Source organism: Neovison vison, chromosome 11, assembly GCF_020171115.1.
Source record: "Neovison vison isolate M4711 chromosome 11, ASM_NN_V1, whole genome shotgun sequence".
In the NCBI taxonomy this organism is placed as follows: domain Eukaryota; kingdom Metazoa; phylum Chordata; class Mammalia; order Carnivora; family Mustelidae; genus Neogale; species Neogale vison.
The window spans coordinates 62,687,413-62,713,287 of record NC_058101.1 but is presented as its reverse complement, the minus strand read 5'-3'; the positions used below and the strand labels follow the sequence as shown (position 1 = coordinate 62,713,287).

The window sequence follows — 25,875 nt, the reverse complement described above, 5'->3', positions numbered from 1 at the left end:
AGAGAGAAAAAAATATAGTAAAGCAAAGCACTTATGCTTTTGGGGTTTGAATATCATCAAGCAGTATTTTCTGTTGAATGTAAATTATTGGCCTCTATCAAGTGGTATGGAAGTTGAGTGTAGGTTCTCCCTTTGTACTGTCCGTCATTGATTTCACTCTTCTCTTTGCTGATGTGAAGCAGAAACTGGACAAGGTAACAGTTTTGATGATGAGATTAGAGGTAGCCAGGCTGACTGTCTCCTGGCTTTTAGAGAACCTTATAAGCTCAGGGCCACCCCTTCCCCTTGTTTAGATATTACTTGCTCTTTTGAGTTTCAGATTACAGGAGCAATTGATCTGCATGACCTATCTTAAGAACTTTAACTTTGCAGTGGAAACTTAAACCAAATGTATATCCTCAAGAGACAAATCATCTTAAAACCAGGCTGTTGTCATTTTGATGTACTATACTGTTGGTGGAGGAACAGTGTGGTGCAGGTCACCACCTGGTGGACGGGAACGGTACTTGCCGGGATGGGTGGAAGATTCGGAGAACTAATCTATGTTGTAACTCTTGCCCTGGGCTTGCAAATAAGGGGTTTCATGTTGTTCCCTGCTCATAATTTCTACGCAGGGCTAGGATCCCAGGAGAATGAGCGTGGGAGCAGGCTGTGATACGTCATTTTTATTTGTGGTTTTCTCACTTCTGTAGATGTACGTGCTGGTCCTTGTCATCTTCACAAATATTTTTTTCTTATAGCTGGTATTATAATTCAAATAAAAAGATCATTTTTTTAAATGTCAATAGGGCAGCATTTCATGTTTTTGAGTGCATATGTTTAACCTGAGTAATAAAAATCTGCCTTTGGGTAGAAGCTGTTTGTGGCCACAAACTTTATACCCTTGCTAATCTGTTCACCTTTTGTGGAGAGGGTTGCCGTTGGTTACCAACTGTGCATAGTTGTTGGCTGATTGTTACACAGGGGAGTGTGCCTTTAGTGTGTACTAAAACATTTGCAAAAACTGTGACAAAATTCTGTATTTAAAAAAGAAAAACTAGTTCTAGGTATAGCTGTTCTTTAATGTTTGTTTTATAATGACAAATTCTTAATAGGATGTGTCACCCATTCGGCTGACATTTGTGGAGCTAGGAACCTCGCCAGGCTTTGGGAATCCAAAATGAACACTGGACACACACTTTTTAAAGGTCTTATAATTTTCACCACAGAGAGGAGTGACCATATTCCTGGGATGTGGAATGTACTGCTGTGGAGTATAAATGTGTTTTATGTGCTTAGTGTTTTCTGCCAGGGGACCTGATAAACGAAACTGACCAGTTGGCAGCTTGGTTGCGGGGAGTTTAGAGTCTGGCCTGTGGCCAGTGGTAGAGGGGCTGCCCGGCCACTCTTCTTTGGTCTGAACGGTTCTTCAGCTTGAGTCTTAACATTGCAGAGCCCAAATTTGGAGGCACAGACTGAAGAATTTAAGCGCATAGGCTTTGGAGTATGGACCTTGGCTTTTCAACTTGCTAGAAGTATGTCCTGAGGCAGGTTCCTTGACAGCTCTGTGCCTCAGTTTCCTCAGCTGTTTTTCATCTGTTAAATGCAAGGGCTTAATGCCATGCCCTGACACATAATAAACACTAAATGTTTATGATGCTGTGACAATGATCAGTTAGTTCCATCGCTCCTTTTGTACATGTTTTTGTAAGGCAGTTGTGTTGCCCCCTCCAGCCCCTGCAGGCCCCAGGGCCTGTGCCATCTCCAGCCACCCCTTGGCATGACTGCTTAGCATTACCGTTCTGACAGACTCTGCAGACAGACAGCCCACCGCTGTCTCCTCATGCTGAGCTGCTCCTTATGTGCATGGGGTCTGCAGAAAGTTTGGACCCTCCTGTGTTTGAGCCTCTTGTACCATGTTTTATCATCAGAGGCTCTTGACCTGAGTTCCTATGAACCAACAGCCTCTGCAGCTCAAAATGGTGAGCAGAAAGTCTGTTTGTATCTGTGGGAATATTTACTTTCTGTAGGGAAGAGATCAGGCACATAGTTTTTGCCAGAGGCTCATAGATCTCTTTGCCAGGTAAAAAGGTAAAGGACTGTAAATATTCATGATTCTTTTGGAAGGGCAACTCAAGAAATTAAGAATAGCCCCCCCAAATGAAGCAAAATTTTGTATTTTACACTATTTGTTTTGTAAGATACATAAATAATTTTAAAGATAGAGTTGAGGTTTCAATTTGAAGAACTCAGATATAAATGGAGTCTGTTTTCCTCTTAGCTCTCTTGTCAAAGTTCTAAAGGGAACAGGAAGAGCCAGAGATTAGGAGTCCAACTCTGACACTTACTAGTGAGCCTCTCCCATCTGGAAAGAGGGACTAATGATGGCCCCACCTCAGAGGGTCCCAGTGAGGATAAAGTGGGGTCATCTGACCAAAGCCCTTGTAGCTCTCATTGGCGTCGTAGTAAGTACTGAGTGGTTGCTGTTACTGTTTTGTTGAACATTTACCCAACAATATTTATAATGTGTACACATTAGGTACATCTTCTACTTTTTCACCTACGCCTTATGAACAATTTTATAAATATTTCTAATTCCTTATGACCAGTCTCTCCAAGGTTCTGTCCATAGCTGTGTTGTTCTGAGTCAGAAAACCTGAATCAATGAGGATCCCAAGGACCTTAATCCTTAGGCTCATTCTGAGAAGCTGGGAGAGCATCAGAAGAGTCCAGCATACCTGCTCATGAGCACACTGGGCTTTCCAAAGGAACAGATCGGATATGGGCTGGCTGTGGAGTGCAGGTGTGCACAGTGGTTCCAGAGACCACGTGCGGTGACTTGGAGCAGAGCACCTGCAGGGAGGGAAGCGGGGAGAAGACGTGGTGGAGCATGTAGGGCTGCAGGAGGGGCAAGCTGGGCACTGGAGGCGCAGTCCTCACACACGGGACCAGCAGGAGGTTATCTGTGCCTTCCGCGGAAAGGAAATGCTGATGTCAGTGGTGCCTACTGTCTGCCCCTGTGTGGGCGCTGAGCACCGAGGGCAGGATGGGGCTTGGGACTCGCCGGCCCCTGCGCTGATTCGTTTCCCTAGGGCCTCTGCTAGTAAGAGTATCTTGCTCACTACCTGGGATCCTAGCATCTGAGAAGGAGCATCTGCACACTCTTCATGGCTCCTAAACTCAAACCAGCCGCTTCCTCTGATGCGCAGCTGAAGAAACAGCCATGGATTCCAAGTGTGGGGGAGATGAGCTGTTTTGAGCAGATTGTGAAAATGAGTGCTGGAACCCAGTGTAGTCTCTTCTGTCATAGGGATGGTGTGTGCTTTTCACCTTCTGCACCCAAGTTAAGCCAACATCGGGGCAGTCCTCTGTGGAGGTGGTCAGATTACAGCAGGACACGCAGCGTGAGGCCAAGTGCAGCTCTTTCAGGAGCTGGTCGTACCCAGGGGAGTCGTCCCTCAGCTGCTTTCTGGAAGGGCTTCTCCAGATGCCCCCCTATCGTGGAGCAGAGCCCAGCTCAGATCGCCTGTGCCACTGCCCTTCGCTCGTCACTCTGTGCCCTTGCCTACCTCTTCTCCTGACCTCAGAACCCGCGAGGACCACCCATTACCGAGGGGAGGTTCACCATGGACTCCCTGGGCCGGAACCTCTGGGCATTCTTTCTGCGATGTCAGCGAGCTGCTGTGGAATCACAGGCTGTGTCTAGCCTCCCTTCTGGCCTCGTTTCCTTCTTTCACCGGGGGTGACCCCGGCACCCACAGCGGGGGTTGTTGTGTGGGTTCGATAGGTTAAGACCGGCGTGGAGTACGCTGCTCAGTCAGCGGTGGTTCCTGGTACGACGGCCACTCGTCTCCTGTCATGCTGGGTTTGTGCTGCATCCAGTTCTGCGGCTGCTTATACTGCTGTGACTCGCCACACTCCCCACTGCCACAGCTTTATGAGAGATTCCTGCCTTCTCCCTGCGGCAGCCCTTCCCCTTGCTGCGGGTGCTAGGGGCCTGACACCGAGACAGAGCCTGCATGGACACTGCTCACGTTGATGGCTTGTGGTCGCCTTCTGGGTCAGTTTCCCATTTACACGGTCAGAAGTTACAGTTTGAAGAAGTTCAGCGGCTGGTGCAAGGCCGTATCATGGGTCAGTGACAGAGCTGTGGCGGAGCTGGGATCCAGACTCCCATCTGTGTCAGCTGTGCTCGGGCAACCGGGACTGGGAGGAATGCAGCCCTGTGCACACTCCGCACACACACCCTCTACATGTGCCATCGCTACATGCCGTTTCTACACCCAGTCTCCGTGCATAGCAGACAGTCTCTGCATACACTCTGCATGCACAGTCTCTCTGTGTATGCTGTACACAGTCTGTGCACACACACAGTCTCTGCACACATTCTCCATGCACAGTCTCTCATGTATGCTGTACAGTCTGTGCACACACAGTCTGCACACACAGTCTGCGCACACAGCATCTGCACACGCTCTGTATATACAGTCTCTGCACGCGCTCTGCAGGGTGCCTCTGGCCCAGATGTGGCTTGGATGGGATCTGAAAAGCAGTGTGAAGCCATGTAAGACCCTTGAGTTGAAACTTCCTGTTCTCCTCACCCTCCTGCCTCCCTCTCTTCTTCTTTATTACCTCCCATCTTACTGTGCTTGGCCCATTCCAGGTCTGCCATATTTGTCAAGGGAAGAAATAAAAGAAAGGTTTCCAGGCACACAGAAAAGAAAGTAGAGAGATTATCCATTCCTAGCTCACGAAGCAGGGGCCGTACCCGCCGCTAGCCTCGTTTGTGTTGGGTTGCTAGGCAGGGAAGTGCGGGGAAGAGGGGCTTTCAGAAGGCTGTCATAAAAGTCTCCGTGATATTTTTGTGGAGGAAACATTGTTTTAAATGAACTGAAGATTTGTACTGTGGGGGCACATGTGGCTGGTTGAGCTGCCGGTCCGTGGGGAGGGGGCTAGAACTCCTTACTTCTCTTTCAGCTCCATTTTCACCCCATTTGTTTAATTGATTGTTTTTAGTCATAGATGTCTTTAATGGCAGAATGATGAGAGTGGCAAATAACAGGAAGTGGGGGAAAATAGGACTATAGGGAAGGCATAGATAAGCAGCAGCAGTCATGGAAGAAATGATTATAGTTGGTATGAAGTCAGCCTCACTCAGTGACATGAAAGTGAGCATGCTCTTGGGTAGCCTTAATAGAAGCCCAGAAGCTAGAACAGGAGGGTGATGTTTCTGCTTTCCTCTGCACTTCCGGCTAACACACAGAATATTGAGTCAGTTCTGGGAACCGCAGTTGATTTTTGAGACCCATTGCAACATTCAGAGGAGATTAGTGAAGGCTTGATGGGGTTGAGAATGTTTAGTTCAGAGAAGAGAGAAAACCGAGGGGTGAGGGGGGTGGGGACACAATAGCTGAACCCAGCTCAGAGTGGGAAAGAACTTGGCACGGTTCCAAGTGGAATGGGTGACCCGGAAGAGACAGTGGGCTCCTCACCATCAGACGAAGCAGGTCAGCATCATCCAGGCCCTTTCTGGTCTTGAGAATCCAGGAAGGAAGAGGTTTACTTGCTTTATACCCTTTGTGTCACACAGCATGTGTGAGGCACAGAGAAAGGCCAGATTGACCAGGAGTGGACAGAGTTTGGAAACGGGAATGTGCTAGCAATGCCAAGTGAACGCAGTTGGGGTGCTAGGAGAACAAGCGTAGGCTGCTTAATTAGACTGAGGTATGATCACGAAGACCAGGAGATGTAGAGAGAAAAGTTGAGGTCAGAAGCATGAGGATGAAAAGGCTGGGAAGGTTGTAGGCTTCTGCTTTTTCTTGAAGTTGAAGAAACCTAACCTGTTTTAAAATGAAAGCTGCACTTAGCTCCTGCGTCGCTACGTGCTGTCTAGTGCTCTTTCTGGTTTCAAGATTACGTCCTACACTCTTTGATGACCTCATTAACACGAAGAATCTAAGATTTTATTTTTTTAGTTTCTAAATTTCCCAAAGGGATAGAAGCTTTATGTTAGAAGAAATACTTTTTCAGGTTGCTAATACGAGATATTAGGCCACCAAATTCATCCCAACAAATGTTCTTCATCCTTGGCTCCTAGTTTAACCATCCCAGCTGCCTGCTACTCAAGACTGAAGCCAGAATAGAAGGGTGGAAATAGAAACATCAGTCTCTCTCCTCTTTTGTGCTTACAGTTATCATTCCCCCGTCTCCATGTGTCTGTCTGTCTCTCTCAGCACATGCTGAATTCTGAAAACTGCTGTCTGGTAAGGTTGGTACTGGTTCTCAAGAGAAATCCAGAAGAGGTTATTCAGCTACTGATTACAGTTTTCTGTAGGTCATGATCAAGTGTGTCTTTTTTCTAATGAGGTTTCCAAATTGATGGAATAGAGCATTTTCTATATTGAACTAATAACATTTATGTATTTATGCATGTATATTTTCACATACGTATATAATGTGCATAACATATATACATCAAACTAACATTTATAACATTTAAGTAACAGACATAGAGTGCCTCAAGGAGGGCTTCATGCAGAGAAAGTGGGAGCAAACCCACAATGCCGTGCGTTAATACCTCCTTGGGCCCAGCATGTTTGAGTAGAAGATTGGCTGATGAGAAAGAAGACGTTACAGGTGGAGAGAACAGTGGGGCCAACATGCAGAAGCAGCGAAGAGAAGTCTTCATGAGGGAAAGGCTCTGTGGGTCTGGAACGTGGGATGGGTGCAGGAAGGGCCGGAGCTTGGACGGTGGTTCAGTTCCAATAGACAGGCCTGACTGACCAGTTTAGTCTTTGGGGTGGAAAAGAGGGAAGAGTCTAAAATGACCTTTCTAGCTTGAGGCATCACGAGAGAAGCTCTTTCTCTTGGAGGGCGGGGACCAGGAAGAGGAAGGACTGAGTAAGCCAGGAGGGAGGAGTGTCCATGGTTGGTTTATTGGTGCCTGGGGACACATTGCTCTGGAGGCACCAGCCGGACTCATGGTGGAGGTGCGATGCACCTGCCCGGAGCCGGGCAGAGGCAGGTGGATGTGTTCTGTGGAGGGTGAATAAAGCTTTGGATGAGAGGGAAGGAGTCTCTGCGCACACAGCCGTGTGAGCATGCTGAACCTAAGTACGTCTCATAGGTTAGTAAAGGCAGAGGCGGCGGTGAATGAAGGTAAAGAAAGTTTGCCAGAGGTTTAGGAGGAGAACCTGGCGAGAGTGGGGTCCAGGAAGCAGAGGGAGGATGGAGCTTCAGGAGGGGGAGGTTGGGGAGGGGGCGTTAGGAATTTGTGAAGTCAGGCAGGGAGTGGCCAGAATTGCCTACATGACTGTGGCCCCTCCACTGCCCCCTGGTCATTGAATGGTGGCGGCATCCTGCAATAGAAATCTGGAGGGGGACCGCTGGGAGGGGCCCTGCCTGTGTGCTCTTGCTTCCTAAACAGCTGCTGAAAGAAAGGAAGCAAGAAAGGAATGGTTCATGTAGGCGGTCCCTTAACAGACCGGCTGCTGAGACCCAGAGCGCCAGTGGGTGTCTGTGGCCTTGCCAGGCTCTTTTGTGGGTGACTAGTCAGTGGGGAGCTTCTCTCGCTTGGGGACCGGGCGCAGACCGCTCCCGCCGTGACGGCTGCAGGGTTGCCGTGCTCCGCAGGCGCCTTGGTTCTGAACTTGCAGCTGTAATTGGTATTGATGTATTTTCAGTTAGGACTGAAGGGAGTGGGTTCAGAATTTAGTTAGTGGGCCTCCCAATGAAACTCGGGAACACAATCCTTGTGAAAAATCATTTTAGCTTATCAGTAGTTGGCAAACATTTATATGGCAGTGGTGGTTCTGGCTGTGCCTTTGGCTGCATACTAAACTGAACAGCAAGCTGTGTCCACTGATTGAATGAAAAAAAATAATGATTTTGTGTTACAGGGAACTTTTTACAATATGCCAGAGGGACCTACTGGAGTCTCTTTAATCTTGAACAATGGTTGTTTCTTGCAGAGGCAAATTATGCAAATCGGTACTTAGTGTTTCATAATCAATCAGGGCTTTGTTGGAAGGGCTGTGAGTGCCAGCAGACAGAATTCCTATCGTGGGGGTGGGGGGTGGGTGGCTTGCAAGTCAAACCACTGCTGTGACCAGCAAAGGACACTTGTGACCGCTTTGAACTCGCCCCACAGTTAAAAGGCAGTCATCCTTTGAGAAGAATCCCACCATTTTGTACCAGGGTTTTTGTTTTACAGTTTATCTTGCTTTGGGTAATTTACAAAGCTCCCAGCCAGGAGCAGCTCGCAGGACTGGTCCATGGGGGACACACATAAACAGAGCTGGGCCTGCCGCCTGGGACGGCAGATGGCAGCCATGCGCCTGCGGCTCCCTTTGTGTCCGCCCTGCCTCGAGTGCAGGGTTTTCAAGTTGTCTTGGACTCCTCCAAGTGCATGTGTAAGTTTTCAAACAATGTCATTTCAGCTTCGGCCTGTGCAGAATAATTAACCTTTAATAATCCTTTGATTCCAGATCAAACAACAAAGAACCCGAGAAATCGTAAAAGCCCTTGGGAGAAAAGGGTGATGTGTTCTCGAGTTCCTGCTGTTGCCCCAGCTGCAGTCGTCGTGTCGCCATCTAGTGGATAATGTCCAGTATGAGCCGCCGGACTGTGCGGTTTTACCCCGCTCTCAGGTTGTGAAAGGGGTAGAGAATCCGTGCGGTTCAGAACACTGACTCATTGAGGAAGGGCTTTGGGCGGGTGTGTGCCTGAGCGGCTTATATCGGATGGACACAAAAACATTCCACAAGATGCTAATCAGCGTCTCTGAAAGGGGTCGGCTTGCAGGAGGGGGCCTTAACCTGGCCTGGAAGTAGCAGAGAAGACTTCTAAGAGGTGTCTCCCTTGAACAGAGCAGTTGAGGCAGAAGACTGGAATGGGGGGGAGGGCGCTTCTACCCTGGAGATGTCCACAGAGAGAGGGACCCCCAGGCCTCAGGCTTAGGCTAGGTCTGATTTGTCGCTAATGGGGAGTCAGTGTACACTTTTAGTCAGGAAGTATGTGGGAAGATTTGCCTTTTTGTTTAAAAACACTTTTTGTCTGATTACAAAGACTATACATACTAATTGTAGAAAAATGTTAAAGTACAAAAAGATACTAAGAAAGCAAAATGTCCGAGTCTCACCAGTCAGACAAGCATCAGTTATTTTGATGGGCAATCTTTTAGGTTCCTTTCTGCGTGTGTACAACTTTAGGTGCCATTTCACATCTTTTCTGTAAATGGTTCATGCAGTGTGTGTTTCAGACAAGCCTGGTTCCCATCCCAACCCCCCAACACCAGCTTGTGGGCAAACCCACTGTCGGCAGCTCAGACTCACCCAGGGTACCTCGCACAATCTCACGAGTGTGCAGGCTGGGAAGTTTTTGGTTTTGTTTGGTCCCTCCTAGTAAAACCTTTTTGTGGAAGGACAGATGATGTGAGAATCTTTTTTTTTTCCCTGTCAAATACATCTGATTTAGAAACTACATTGCTTTTATGATAAATGGGTTATGGAGAATTTCAGTGTCTTGATTTGGGGAAAGAGTCTTTAAATTTATATAGCTACTTAAAAGTGAACTCAGTTGATGTTCAGAAAACAAAAGGAATACAGGAGTCAGATGAACACCTGTAGTTCTAGAACGCAGTTCGAATCCCTTGTTGGGTGAAGTATCAGCCTCCCAAAAAAGCCAGATCTGATCCTGGAGTGTGCCTGTTAGCTTGGTGCTCTCCCATAGCTAGAGCCCATGCCTTTAATCCAAACAGCTCTGTTCAGTGTTGGGCATTTTTTATCTCAGAACGATCCATCTACACTTGCAGTAAAAGCAAGTCTCGCAGACCTGCCTTGCTCAGCTGGGACAGCAGAGCCATCTTCGTGGGCAGACTCGCAGAGACTAGAAACATACAGGTTCCTGGTGTGGGAGTCACAGTCTCCCATTTCTTCGGAACCATTTCCGCGGAATTAGACCTCCATGTCTTCCCATCTGTGAACTGGGATTATAATAGAACCTATGCCGCAGGGTCATGAGCAGTCCATGAGATCATGGGTGCAGAGCATTCACACGGGGGCCTGCCACGTAGTACGCACTCAGTAAAAGCTGGCAGGTAGCTCATTATACTACTGTTTTTTAGAAATAATGTTTACTCCCTCTCTTTGTAGTGAAGCCCAGGGAGATTAAGCAACTTGCTCAAAATTTCAGTTGGCAAAGGTTAAGAGTTTAGGGGAGCTTGTAAAAGCACCCCTTTCTTCTCAGCCCAATTTTGGAACCACCTGAAAGAGAAATACAGGCGTCAGAACATGAAAAAGCCACATGGGGAACCCGGCTTTAGCTTTGTAGCCAAATATGGGGAGAGCTTGGGTCAGAATATGCCCTCTCTGCTGGCTGGCTGCTGTGCACAGAGGAGAGAGCGAGACAGAGCCGAGCTTGCTCATTACTTTCTCCAAATCATAAGCCAGTTACATTGCTCCTCCCCTGTCTGAGGCCAGGAATATTGGTCCCCCTGAAGCCCCTGCATGTAAAGCCTAAGGAGTGGGGATCAGGGTCTCCCTCAGCAGTGGGTGGCGAAGCAGAGGTCAGAACCCAAGAATCTCTGCCCTCCCTGGATTTCCTGCCCATCCCTCTCTTGCCCACTGAGCTCCGCCCAGACTGTGCTCCACCCAGACTGTGCTCCTCTGCCCATACCCTGCCGGAGCTGTGGCAGGAGGTGGCCATAGGGACACTCAGGAAGAAAAGCAGTCTGGGAAGTTGTCTTCATTGTTCTTTTAAGCCATGTTTTGTGGTAGTTTGATGATCGATATTCAGAACAAACTGATCAGCATTGCACTGCCGGGCTTCCTGACCGTCCTGTTTCCTTGCTCATGTTTGTGGGCCTTCCCCTCCACATCCGGGTAGCTTTGCCAACCCCAAGCCTACTATGTTGCAAAACCCAGCACATGGCAGCTGACCTGGAAGGAGAGGACGTGAGCCAGTGGACACATTCCCTTTAGATATGTGAAGTTTCCTACCTAGATACCTAGCATATAGGCGACTTTTAAAATGAGCACTGTGTGTGGAAGCCTTTCTTGGATCTTTCTGTATCCACGTAGTTAAAAAAAATTTTAAAATTCAACATTGTACCCCCATACTCCCACATGAAACACAGCTTATATTATCGTGAGGAAAAACCCCAAACTTCAGTAAGCTAAATCTTACTAGTCCGACTAGTCTTTTGGCAGGATAATACAGGACGGGTAACTTCACCCTTGAGGCACACACATCTGTGATCCGTCCCATTTCTGCCTCTCACTAGCCTTGTAACCTTGCATGAGCCGCAGTTTCCATGTGTCTTAAATGGGAACGGGGGTCACGTCTAAGTCGTCCAGTTGTTCCAGCAGAGTAAATGATGGCACACGTGGACCGAGCAGCTGACGCACGGCGTGACATACCCATGGCGGGTGGTCAGCATGTGGCCATCGCTGCTGGGTATCTGCAAGCGTGTAGTGCACTGCCGAGTAGGATGGAGGAAGAGAGGATCAGCGTGACGTCGCTCACTCAGGTACCTTCCTCCGTCATCCCCCCTTGTTGGGGGACGACAGTTGTGACCTGTGCACAATCTGTGCTTCGGTTTGGAGGTTAAGAACTCAAGTCTGATACCAGACTTCACTCCCAAGCACATTATTTATCCTGTCTCTGACTCTGTTTTCTCATCTGTAGAACAGGTGTGATGGTGTTACCTGCGATCACGCCTGGGAGAATTAGGGGAGCAAATGCACATGCAGCTCTGGGACTACCGCCGGGCACACAGCCCCCTCTCACTGAAGGTTTTGGGGTTTTTTTTTGCTTTTTCGAAGGGGCATCGGACCTGGTAAATGGAACTTTAAGCAAAAACCGAAAGTACTTAGAGATAAAGTAGGTAGAGATTTCACATGGAATTTAGTTTTTGGTTCATTTCACATGGAATTTAGTTTTTGAAGTATTACTAGTTTGGCAGCAGAAGATCTATATACTTCCAATGACTAGAAGTGTTAAGGGAAGAAAATGCTAAATGGGAGACTTTTAAAAAATGTTTTTAGGGGCACCTGGGTGGCTCAGTGGGTTAAAGCCTCTATCTTCGGCTCAGGTCATGATCTCAGGGTCCTGGGATTGAGCCCCACATCGGGCTCTCTGCTCAGCAGGGAGCCTGCTTCCCCTCTTCCTCTCTCTGCCTGCCTCTCTGCCTACTTGTGATCTCAAATAAATAAATAAATCTTTAAAAAAATGTTTTTGTTAAGGGAGATTTTAAATACATACTGAAGTAGAATGCTATAAGGAACCCCCATCTTCAACACGTACTAACTCATGGCCTATCCTGCTTCATCTGATACTCTCCCTCCCCTGTATCGTTTTGAAGCAAATTCAAAACGATAGAGGTGGTATCATTTTGTGGTAACAAAAAAGTGGTATATTTGACTTGTAAATTTTTCAGTATACATCTACAAGGTAAGAATTTTAAAAACATAAAAAGTTAAAGTAATCATAATGTTTACTGTTATCACACCTGAGCAAAAATTCTTTATAATTTCTTAATATCAGTATTAAGTGGGAGGTTTTTTTCTTCTTTAACAGGCAAAATAACAGTACACAGCAGGCATGAAAGTAACTTGACTGAAACTAGAAAACACCAGCATGTCCATTAAGTGACCACTTTTGAGGGAACCCGTGCCGACTCAGTGTGATTAGGGGTTCCAGCCCCAGCTCCACCGGTAATACCACCTCTCCGAGCTTTGGTTTCTCTCCAAGAAAAAGAATCTATTTCAGGGTTGTTGTCCAAGTTAAACAAAACAACCTGCTTAAAGTGACTGGTACAGTGCAGATATTAAATACATCTTGCATTCCTCTCTTCTTTTCTTTTTTAGATACAGTTCCATTCTTAGTTTAGATGACAGTTTGTGTTAGAAATGAAGGACATGTGTCAGATGATATGGCAGTGTAGTCAGACCATGGGTATGGTCAAGAAAACTCTCCCGTGGTGGGCCTACTGCCAGTCACATGGGAGGCGATCAGCCTTGTGAGAGCAGATCCTCTCTCATGAAGTGTGTTAGGTTACATGTCTTCAGTTGATCTTACCTTCTGAAAACACGTGCCACTGACTTTCTGGGAGGATTACTCTCACAGGTAGCCAGCATGTTCATCTTTCTTACTTTGTTCACAGTTGTTTAGGTGCAGTCTTGTGATACCTCTGATACCTTTTTGATCCAACTGCTGTGTCGGGAGTTATCAGATCTTGGAGCTCTTTCTGTTGGATTTTCAACCCCCACAAACTTCTTTCCCCTCCTTTCCTCATCCAACGTTTTTCACTCCTGGAGATGAATAGGGCATAGATCCTGACCTCAAGGGAACTCAGTTGAAGTCTAGTGGTCACAGATAAATACTTCTAATGATCTATGGGAAGTGCTGATGGGTATCTACAAAATACTAAGGAAGGTGTTAAGACTTCCTGGAGGAGGTGACATTTAAGTGGAAGCCTGCAGGATGAATAGGGATTCTTCTGATGGTATGGAGTTGCCATAAAGAAAGCTGTTCCAGGCAGAGGAAGAGCAGTCACAAAAGCACAGAGCTATGAAGATGGTGTGTCTCTTATCTGCCCAAGGCTGTGATAGAACACTCCCTGTTTTTAGCCCCTGCATTTGGCACCCTGCATTTTGTCACCCACCCGTGCCACAGACTTTCCCAGTGACCTCTTGTTTCTTCCCAGGACTCTCTCCTTGCCCTCCTCCCCATGTCATTCAGTGACACCAAGATTAAGAAATTGATACTAGTTTTAGATCTTTACAGGGCAATAACACTTTCATTTTACTCTGATTTTCATGTCAGACTTGATACTGGAATGGCCTTTCAAACTTTTATAAGAGGCATTCTCTTTGGATACACACATATGGGTGGTTCTTTTAAAACTGGCAGTGTGTGTAGCGGTGCTCAGAATTGAAAGCATACAAGTACTCAACCTCTAAAAATTTGAAAACCTAAGGGCCTGTTCAGAATCATATGAAGTATACTATCATTGGCAGTTTATTCTCAAAAATAGGACTAAGCACAACACTAAACAGATCAGAGCTTGGCCAAGAACCTTTACAAAGATGATGGTCATGCTCGTGTAATTAAACTGTCAAATCATTCATGATGCAGATAGCCCTATCACATAGGGACTGTTCGGGACTTAAGAGTGTCTGTCTATTTAGACACATCAAGGACCTATTGACATATTTTTTTCTTACCGATTGTTGTGATTTTTGTGTATGTGTGTATTTATTTTAGAAATCTAATAGAATTTCAAGGCTGTCAGATACTTACAGAAATCTTTTTTTTTTTTTTTAATTTATTTGACGACAGAGATCACAAGTAGGCAGAGAGGCAGGCAGAGAGGAGGAAGCAGGCTCCCTGCTGAGCAGAGAGCCCAATGTGGGGCTTGATCCCAGGATGCTGGGATCATGACCTGAGGTGAAGGCAGAGGCTTTAACCCACTGAGCCACTCAGGCGCCCCACCTACAGAAATCTTAATGCTCATTTATTTCTTTCTTTTTATGCATTTGAAATATTATTTTGCTCATTTTACTCCTGTTAAGTATCAAATCATACTGGTGATATTGTTAAGTCGTAATTACGTACTACCTCTTAATTTACCAAAAATTTCATTTTATACGGAACATGCTTCAGTTTAATAAATTTATTTTATAGAAATTTGCCATTACGGAACGTAAGAATTTGGGATCATGTTTGTTATACTTTGAGTGAAACGCCTTCTCGTTGATGTTTTCTGAGATGCCTCTGGGGCCTTCTTGCTGCTGGTGCTCATGCCCGTGCACCATGGCTTCCTGGTCGAGTGCAGCTAGCTGAAGGGGGGGTGCTGGGCAGTGAGGGGGTGGGCTGCAGATCTAGCCTGTGTGGTAGATTCCTTTGGACTTTTTACAGAAAACTTTATCAGCCACAAAGCTGCCTCTTTTGGCTTCGGCGTATTTTAAATCCAGAATTTACCACTGCCAACTGTACAACAGCCATCCACCTTCCTTGCTTTACTCATGTGTGCTATTTACCTGGCCCCTTGTAGGTAGGGGCTGGGGAAGGGGATATAAACCACTGAAAGTTTAAAACAGCAGAGTAACCTTCAAATCATACATGTGGGGCAGTAAATAGCTTGTTTGTACTTCTCTTAAATATTTTCCCCACAGTCTTAAAGGTCAGATTTTATAGTGCTTTTAAGGGGTAGATCGGAGTAAGGGTGTAAGGAAGGCAGCTGTGTTGTGTAGGAAAACACGCTGAACTTGAACTCAGACCGTCCTGAGTTTCCCTTTAAGCCTGGCCACGTGCTATATGTGTCACCTTCAATGAATCACTTGGCCTCTGTGAGGTTCACTCTCCCAAACTGGTTACCATTAGCGATGCTGTGCATGCCCACAGCAGGGCCGTGGGGGAGAGGACGGACCTCACGAGGTCAGGGGTGTCAGGCCGACTCTCAGCCCTTGTTTGTTAACTGGGTAATAAGTGAATGTTAGGGCCACACTTCATTTTTGGTTTGAGTCCTGCCCTTCAAATGCCTGGAGGTACTTTTCTGAACCATATTTATTATTTATCTCGACTTTGTGGGAAATTTAACTGAACCCCTATTGATGTATCTGCAGCCTAATGCTGAATGTTTCCTTTGTGATAAATACTATCTTTGTATTTAGACACATACTCATTCCACAGAGACTTAAGGACCGACCTCTGTGCTGCGTGTTGTGCTTGGAACTGCAGGGAAGCAGCTCAGTCCTACTTGCTTGGTTCATAATCCCACTGACGGGGAAGCCAGAGGACAGGGCCCTGTGTAACTCCAGGCCACGTGGGTGGTATGCAGAAGTGCTTTTAAGTTGAGAGCAAAGCGAAAATTAGCCTGAGTTGCCCTTGACAGAAAAACTTTCATGGAAAAGATGAAAGTTCAATGGACCCTTCAAGGCTGGGGTTATGTATGTTTGGAATGAGTACAAAGGGCATTAGGAGGAAGCTAGAGTGAGCAGTGGTCAAAGGACAGAGCAGGCCACCGACTTAGTTAATCATTCATTCCTTCTGGAAACACTTTGGTCTTCATCAGCCATGGTTGTAGGTTTCTTCCTACCTTTTTAAATTTATTTTACTTATTTTTTAATCCCTAACTCCATGTGGCAGGTGCTTTAGAGTAGGGCTTTATGATACTAGATGCCAGCCATCACAAATAGAGTCCTTTGTACCTTTGTGTCCTTTTTGTTCATCTGGGGAAGTAGGCTGTCGGGAAGATGGAGGTTTGCTGTGTCAGGAGATGTCATTGCCCCTGAAGCTTTTAACTCTGCTGCTTTGTGGGGCCCTGTCTATAAACTAGCTATCTCCAGCCTTAGCATCCATCTCCAGGACACTCGGAAAAAGGAGTATTTGTTTATAAAATTTTAGATATAAGACATAGCAGGAAAGAAATTGGCCTTTATTGAGCACATGCTGTGTAGTTACTAGACATGCATTACTTCATTTAACCTCAAAGTTCCTTTGAGATTATCTCTTCTAACATCTTAGATCATATCACAACACTTAGAGGAAGAAGGAACTGTCAATGGGAGACTAAGGCCCAGGAATGTGGGTGACTTTGGGCAAGTTAACCAACAAGTTAGTGATGACAGGTGATCCTTGAACAACATGGGTTTGAATTGTGTAGGCCCACTTCTATGTGGATTATACTTTAATGAATACAATACAATCCTATAAATGGATTTTCTCTTGCTTATGATTTTCTTAGTAACATTTTTTTCTCTAGCTTGCTTTCTGGTGAGGATACAGTTTATAATAGATACAACATACAAAATATGTGTTAACCAACTGTTTATGTTATTGGTAAGGCTTCTGGTCAACAGGCCACTAATAGTTAAGTTTTGGGGGAGTCAAAAGTTATATAAGGATTTTCGACTGGGAGGGTGTCGCCACCCCTCATCTCTGTATTGTTCAAGGCTCAACTACATGTGAGAATCCAAAACTGAAGTGTTCAGTTTGTAGCTTCAGAATTTGTCTACAACCTCTATTCCATAGTCTATTAATTTAAAATTTATTGCAGACAAGTGTGACATATCTCTCTATATAAACTCTTTATGTTCTTTTGATTCTAGATTTCACACATTGGCAAACTGAGAGATTTTCTTCTGGAACATAGGAAAGATTATATTAATGCTTATAGGTAAGTGCGTATTTTTTTTTACCGTGTCTTTGGTGACTGAATTCTTTCCCATACCTGTATTCCATTTGAACTTCTGTCCTTACTTTGTATTTACTAACTCAGAGTTGACTTGAGGAGGATCAGTTTGGCGGTGGCATCTGCAAACAGGTGGGAGCCCCTGTATCCAGGGAAGGCTCTGCTAGCCCGCATGTCCTTGGGGTCATGACATCCCCACAGTGTGACCTTCTGTGCTGATGCTCCCATGTTTGTCTCTCTTTAGGTACCATAGACATTGTGAAACACACAGACATGAATGAGACAGTTTCTCAGTACATGCTTATCGAGCAAACAACAGAGCGATGCAAGTCATGTAAACACGCATGACAAGAACCCTTGCATCTAGGGAGGGTTTGGTTAGGTTGGTTTTTCTAAAGAGGAAAGCATTTTGATCAAGACTTCCAAAGTGGGTTCTGGAATAGACCCCAGCTTTCAGCAGATGCAGGAGCATTACAGGGCAGACGCCTTATCCCGTGCTTGCCTGAGCCCCACTGGCACCTGGTGATGGTGTAGCCTACCATGGGACTGCACTCCAGGTGTCCTATGTGAATTAATGGGAAGGTTGGGTGGGGCATGTGAAATGTCATCAATGGCAGCTTTATGCTTCTGAGTGTGTTTCATTGTATAATTTTGGAACGTAGTAAATCACTCTTTGTGCCTAGTACCAGTAAGACCTTATTTAAGTTCTCAGTTAAAATACTAGCTCAACACTAGATGGCAGTGTAAACTTTATTTCCAGAGGTGTACATAGATATCAAGTGTATAGTCCATAAAAATGGACGCTGTAGTCATTTTGGAAAGCTTAACAAAACTGGCCTAAACCTTTTGGTCCAGCTCCTTTCTGTTTATCTTACGTAAGTGTTTGTAGAGGCCTTTCACGGAAAGCCACTGTTCACTTCCCTTTGCCTTGAATAGGCACCCAACAAGGCGAATGTTTTAAATGTTGGTGTCCTTCAGGCCACCCCACTCCCTTATTGGCCTTGTGAACCTGAGAGAGTCAGTCTGTAAAACCCAACATCGTCTCTAAACCAGGGGTTAACCAACCACCTCCTGGAGGCCAAGTCCCCCCTGCCGCCTGTTTCGTACAGCCCGTGAGCTGAGAATAGCATTTGAACGGCTGGGGGAAAAGAACAAGATTTCACCCCATATGAAAATCAAATGAAATGCCCATCTGAGTGTCCCTAAATAAAGTTTACTGGAACACCACCAAACCCATTCATTTATGTGTTACCTTTGGCTGCTTTTGCACTATAGCAGCAGAATTAAATTAAATTAAACAGACTATGTGGCGTGCAAAGTCGAATGTATTTACTCTCAGGCCCTTTTCAAAAAAAAGTTTGTGGAGTCCTGCTCTAAACGGAGGGTTTGATGACCCCTCACTAGCTCGTTGAGAGATTCACATAAGACAGCATCATTGAAATGCAGTGCATTTCCACGCATTTATAAGATTATCATATAAGGCTGCTGTTACAGAACAGTAGTAGTTTTAAACTTGTGATTACAATGGTGATACTAAGGCATTTATTTCTCCTCAGCTCCCACACACTGTGTGTCCTGGTTCACAGATCACTCCAAGTCCTCTCCCCGATGTCACTCGTGACAGCTGGCCGCTGGCCCAGGGTTTTCTCTTTCCCAGCTACTGGCAGCAGACGCTCAGACTGATGCCCAGGATCTCCAGGGCTGATCCTGCTCTGCCACTTATTGGTCATGTGTCTTGAGCGTCAGATAGAACTCTAGCTCCCAGGGCTTTCTTGGTCTTGACGAATCCATTACCTCATTATAGAAACTCAGTCTTTTACTGCTTTTCCCAGTGGCAGCTGTTCATGGCCAGCTCATGCATTCTGCATCCACTCCTGCCGCTGTTATGGTCCCTTTGACAGAGCAGGGGCCTGGGGTGGGGGTGGGGGGGTCAGTCACACCTAAGTTCAGCCCCATTCCTGCCAGGTCATGCGAGTGCCGAGAGCTCACTTCCCGTCTCATGCTTGTTCTCTTTTTTCCATGTGGATGACGGTCTCCTGAGGATTAGACGTGCTTTGTGCGAGCTCCTGACACACAGAAGTCCCTTGGTGAAGGGTAACCGGACTGGAACCCCATGTGACCTAGGATGAAGTTAGAGGGGTGGGCGGTTAGAAAAGAACACACCTCTCCTTTCTGCCGGAGATTGGTGGGAGGGAGGGAGGAAGGTAGGTGGGTGGATTACAAGGTCAGGTCAACATGATGGAGGTGAAGAGTGATCAGCTTGATCACTGGTAAAATACAGGGTGACAGGCAGAGCTTATGTCTGGGAGTGGGCGGCCTTATTGAAGGCTCCGGAATTAGACTCACTGAGCTATTGCTGCCACTGAACAGTCGCAGTCCCTGGGGGCAGGCCCCTTTCTGGCACAGGAGAGAGAGGACGACAGCAGAGCTTCTGCTGTCTATAAGCAGGCAGATCCCAAAGAGGAGAGAGAGCAAGGAGCTGTGGCTAGGTGCATGCGTGTGTCCCTGTCTGTGCCTGGGTCCTTCTGCCATCTTAACGATCAGAGAAAGAAGTCCCCTTCTCCCCTGCCAGGAGGCTAAGGAAGGCAGTTGAGGGGTCACACCAGGGGAGCTGATCCACACAGAAACATGAGGACTAGGGAGTGGGCTTCCCCTCAGCGACCTGCATTCTCTGGATGGAGAAGGGCTCTCCTTCTTGGCTCCCATCATGTTCTCCTCCGGACAGTGGTGGTCTGCAGCCTGCTTCTTTACTGCTCCTGCCTCCCAGTGTTGTGTGCTGGCCTTGGCCAGGAACATTTGGACGGAGTACGAACATGGAATTTAAAGAAAAATTGCCTTCAGACCCATAAAGCTATGTTAGTTTGACATAATTAGGAAGCTGTAATTTTTTCCATAATGTAGAGCTCAGACTTTATTGGCCCATTTAATTTTTTTTAGTAATGACATTTTACTAGAGCAGAACAGCACGCAACGGAGGTAGCCTCTGGCTGGATATCTTGAATGATTTTAATTAAAAATAATGTCTCCACTTTTGGTGGATGTACCTTTTCTGCAATGCCTTGGCAACAAAACAATACCACTTGGGGGGAAAACTTTGGTTTCTGTTTTTACTAATAGAATAACCATACTGTCAATTTCGAGCTTTAAAGGTTAATGTATAATGTTCCTAAAGGAACATCACCTTTTAATTGAGTGATCGGTTTTGTCAAATTAACCTTTAGACCTTTTCAGTTTCACTGGGCTGAGTTTCCATTAAATCAAAATATAGAGTAGAAGGATGTTAATCTAATATTCTTGGAATTAGTCATTTATAGGTCCCTTCCACCCACGGGGCGTGTGTTCACTTGGAAGTGAGTACCTTTCTTGTTTACTTGTCCCTGACCCCTCTTGCCTGCATTCTGATGAGACCATTTCTAGTAGGAAGGAGCACAAGACTGGAGGCCTCCCCCTCCTTCCTGCTCTCTCTCCTCTGCTCTGCCTAGGGGGTTGGGGAGGAGGGACAGAGCATATGCCTTATGTAGGGCATGTTCTGTTAGCATTACCTGGCATTACCATGTGAAGCCAAACTAGGTAAGCAGACGCGATGCTGGGGTGTATTGGGATAGGGAAACACTCACCTCTCATTCTTCCACAATCCGAGAATCGTGGGTCTGATTTGTGGGTCTGTGGGTCCTCACTACCCACTGAGGTTAGGACCATCTATTTTCCAAGAACCCAGGGGCTTTCTTCTGTCATTCCAGCTCTCCCCCAGAAAATGAGGAGCTGGGGTTGGGGGCTAGGAAGGTGCCATATCCACAGGAGACTTACCTCGTGGCTGGGACTGAGAACCCCGAGCTTACCCCTCCCTTTTCTCTCAGGAGGGGCTGTCATCAAGATGGAGGCAATGGCCGGGGCGCCTGGGTGGTTCAGTGGGTTAAAGCCTCTGCCTTCAGCTCAGGTCATGATCCCAGGATCCTGGGATCGAGCCCCGAGTCGGGCTCTCTGCTCAACAGGGAGCCTGCTTCCTCCTCTCTCTCTGCCTGCCTCTCTGCCTACTTGTGATCTCTGTCTGTCAAATAAATAAATAAAATCTTAAAAAAAAAAAAAGATGGAGGCAATGGCTTTTCCAGGGAAGGCTCTGGAAGAGCTCTGCAAGGGGTCTGTAGGGTCTGGGGGCGTGGGATAAAATCAGCTGGGGAGTGGCCTTATAAGGAGCACAGTTGCAGCCAGTATCAGGCCTGTCATACATGTGCTCAGTCAGGCCATTGAGAAAGCGTTTGATTGTGATGTACTGATTTATCAGCCTGCCAGATCCTATGCCTTGCTCTTGATGAGGTGGATATGGCAATGAACAGACAAAAGTCCTTGCCTTCGTGGAACTTACATTTGACAAGAAAGAAGAGTAAACTGTGTAGAGTGTTAGAGCTCAGTAAGTGCTTTCAGGAGGAGGGGGCGGGGGAAGTGGCTCGCATATGACCGGAATCAGTCTTGTGGAAAGGCAGGTTAGGGAAGGCCTCATTAAGAGGGGGACATTCAGTAAATACCTAAAAGAAGTAAGGGATAAGTTTATATAGATATCTGGGGAAGGAACATTCCAGAAGAAGGCAGCCAGCAAGTATAAAGATCCTGATGTAGGAGCATGTTTGGGACATCACAGGAGCAGTGAGGGGTCTGGTGTGATGAGGGCAGGAGGGTTGGGGTTGATGAAGGTGAGCTCAGAGACATGGCAGGAACCACATCTTGTGGGTTGTCTTAAGGATCTTGTGTTTGCGAGAACCTTGGTTTTTATCAGTGGCTAGGAAGCCACTGGAAGGTCTTGTATGGAGGAGCGATAGGACGCAACTTACTTTGTAACAGGAGCAATATGGCTGGTATGTTAGGACATAGGACCGTGCTGGAGCAGCAGACATGCTAGAAGACCATGGTTAAGTCCAGGTGAGGGACGTCAGTGCCATTAACCAGAGACATAGCCGTGAGTGTAATAGCATGAGGTCAGATTCTGGAAATATTCTGAAGGTAGGGCCAAAGAGATTTGCTGATGGGTTAGACAGGAGTTGGGAGAGAAACAGAGGGGTCAGGAGGACTTGAGGTGTGGGTCCTGAGCAGGTGGAAGGAACAGAAGTTTGAGGAGAGCAGGCCAGGGCTCAGTGGAGGGCATATTCACAAGGTGAATTCGACAACGAAGTGGAGGTGTTGATCAGGCAGTAAGATTTGGGTCTCAAGTTCTAGGAGAGGTTCAGACTGAGTTACAAGATTGAGACTTGTAAGCATAAAACTGGTATTTGTGCTGCTAAAGCCATAAGACCAGACTGACTCACCCAGGGAACAGTGTTGACCCTGAAGAGATTTAGGGGCTGAACCATGAACTGTCCCTCTATAAGTCTTCGGGGGGCTAGGAGGTGTCCATAAAAAGCCTGAAAATGAGCAGCAGGTGCGGTCGGAGGAAAATCAGGAGAGTGGAGTCGTGAAGGGCACAGGAAGAACACAGGCCAGGGAGGGGATGCCATTGGCTCCATCCTCTGTGTGCCAAGTGACTGGGTAAGGGCTGATCTGGCATCAGCCCAGGAGCGAGGACAGCAGTGGAGTGGGGAGAATAAAGCCTGTTTGGATTGGGATCAGGAAACAGTGGTCAGGAAAATGGAGACCGGGGTGCAAACCTGTTAGAGAAGTTTTACCCAGATGAAGGGAGAGATTAGCAGTAGCTGGTAGGAGACATGGAGTTGAAGTATTTGGTTTGGTTTGGGTCGTGTTGGGAGATAAAACACCATTTTTGCTGGGAAAGATCCAAGAGACAGGGGAAGAGTGCCCTGAGTGACCAATACACATAGTGCTCACTGCGCACTCACACTGTCTGGACACTGTGTACAATGCTTCTTCAAAGGTCGGTGGCGCAGGGGAGACACGGAGCACTGTGGGGGCCGAGCTGGTGCCAGGTAGAGGGGCACAGCTGGAGATGGGCTTCCACTCATGTGAGGCAGAGAGAAGGCGGTGTCTGTGGGCCCAGAGGAAGATGGGAGAGAGCCTGGGGGCAAGCTCAGAAAGCAGGAAGCGGTTACCCCTCACCCTGGCAGTTGGAAGAGTGCACAGGGAAGAGAAGAACAGCGGGCCAGAAGCATGGGAAGGCATGTGCAGTGGGGACATGCAGCACACTTGCCAAGCCCCATTTGGGGACCACCTGAGTTGAGTCATTATGATACAGCCAATGTTTTGATCTCTGTCTGTCCGATTCCTACTTGTTCCTAAGCTCAGCCAAACAGTGAGGGATTAGCTCTTGGTCCCCAGCTGCCACCCCTCCCCTTCATCTCAGGCTCTGACTCCAACAGTTCCCCCCAGCATGGCTTCCCACTTCCAGCCGCCTCCTCTCCTTCCCAGAGCCAGACTTTGCCTAGTGGCCCTCTGGAGATTAGGATTAAAATGGTCAGATTAATTCAGCAAGATCCACGCAAGCAAGCATTTCTTGAGTGCCCATCCCGTGACAAAAGTCTGTTTCTGGGGTTTCAGAGGGCACCTCTGTCTTCCTGTGGTTCAGTTTGTTAGGTCTCCGGCCTGCCTCGGTCTGTGGCCGTGGCACTGTGTCTCACAGTGACACCCCTTTCTCCTAGATCCTAGAACTTCAGAAAGCCATCCTTTGTTACTTAAAAATCTCCTTTAGTATCCCAGATTTTATCATCGAACGGTTCTAAAAGTCCATTTGCCCTGGTTTCTTTTTTCAAAACAGTGTCGGTCATGGAACATTTGGTCTCCAGAGCGTCACTTCTGTCCTTCTACACTGCATTGTAAGGATGAGCATTATTCGTGGTTTCTTTCTTTTATATTTCCAGCTCTTTTTCTCTTCCTTCTGTGTTCCTTGTTTCTGTCCATGTCTGCTGCTCATCCAGGCCCCAGATCCCAGGATCTGATGATGCTGGGTTGTTCCTGACAGTTTTACCTCTCAGATCCATCTCCTCTTTCCCGTCCTTGCCACCACCCACGCTCTGCCATTGCTCCTTTCTTAAATTTCAGTCCAACAGAAATGCACTAGCACCTCCCTCTTACACAGCGCTAAGGAGACAGAGATGAGTAAGGCAGGCTTTTCTGCCTTGTTTGGTAACATATTACCCGAGCTTTCCCCCTCTCCTCCATCTAACGAGATATTGCCGTATTCATCTTCATCAGGCCCAGCCCTTCCAATGGCTACAGAATGAAACTTCGACTAGTGCTGGAGGCCCACCAAAAACTCATTGCTCCACCTGGCCTGGGCTCCAGCCGGATGGAACCACTGACTGTTCTCCAGACAGACTTGCTCTCTCCTGATTCCATTCTGTTATTTCCTGAGAGTGTCCACGCTTGTCTCCCCATGGCCACACCCTGCCTTTTAAGATTGGGTTCATAGGTCACCTTCCTTTCCACCAACTAGTGGTGAAAAAGCATCCTCTCCTCTGAACTCTATTTTGACATGAGAGGTCCCTGGGGTGGTGGTTAAGAACGTAGACTCCAGAGCCAGGATGCGTTAGTTTGAATTACAGTTAGGGTAATTACTAGCTGTCTAACCTTGGCAAGTTACTTAACCTCTCTGTGCCTCAGTTGGTTTCTATGTAAAATGAGAATTGTAAATAGTACCCATCTTGTGGAGTTTTGAGAATTAAATGGGTATGTGACACACTTAGCACAGTGAGTAGTATTAACGCACAGAAGGCTTTATATAACCTTTAGCTTGTGATGTAAAAGCGTACACATAAGGCTGTGAGTGTTACCTGTTGTGATGTTGTTCATGGAGAGCAGGGTCTATATTCATATCTGTAGCCTAGATATCAGCAGGGTAATCTGTGGTGTGTGTCAGGCATATACTGTGGACAGGGTCGTGTCCTTGCCCTGGTGTAATATTTAGAGCAAAAATACGATTGTGGCCTTCAACTTTTGTCCATGCCTTTTCAGTAACCTTTGAAAGGGAGTCATTTACACTGGGCACCTGGGTGGCTCAGTCGGCTAAGTGTCTGACTCTTGACTTCTGCTCGGGTCATGATCTCAGGATCATGAGATTGAGACCTGTGTTGGACTTCACACACAATGGCAAGTCTGCTCAAGATTCTCTCTCTCCCTCTGCCCACCCCCACCCACCATACCCCTATATATGAGCTCTCTTTCTTTCTCTCTCTCAATCGTTGGACGACTGCCTTCGGCTCAGGTCATGATCCTGGAGTCCCGGGATCGAGTCCCACATCGGGCTCCCAGCTCCATGGGGAGTCTGCTTCGCTCTCTGACCTTCTCCTCGCTCATGCTCTCTCTCACTGTCTCTCTCTCAAATAAATAAATAAAATCTTAAAAAAAAAAAATCATTTACACTATTCTATCTATTCTCTATCTTTAGGAGGCATCTAACTGCATATTCAAGTAATAGGCATGGTGTCAGTGGTATTTTGTAATTTCGAACTTGTCCCTTTATACTGATCATATAATTTAAAAAAATTTTTCCTTCGAATTTTTGAACCAGTAAATAAACTTACTGCCCATTTTTTTCCTCCCTTTTTCTTAAAGTGAATTGACTAATCCAGACCTATACCTAACTTGGTCTCCTTTAATTGGATCTAATATTTCGGTAAATTGGGGTCTATAATAAAATTATCCGTCTGTAAGTCATAAAGGAAATAAAATTAAAGTTTGATGAATTTCTGTATGCATGTCCGATGAGAATATATTTTTTGGAACTTATTTGCCAGATAGTTAACCTTTTCAAAACAGTAATA

General features: G+C 46.6%; 1 protein-coding gene across 2 annotated transcripts in view; it reads left to right on the top strand.

Moving 5' to 3' along the window:
• The window catches only part of STX18 (syntaxin 18), a 112,607-nt gene that overhangs the window by 50,563 nt on the left and 36,169 nt on the right, over nucleotides 1–25,875 (top strand). For both annotated transcript variants that reach the window (XM_044226204.1, XM_044226205.1), the window contains exon 2: nucleotides 17,091–17,158. In XM_044226204.1, coding sequence (XP_044082139.1) covers nucleotides 17,091–17,158 — 68 coding nt within the window. The remainder of the gene's footprint in view (nucleotides 1–17,090; nucleotides 17,159–25,875) is intronic.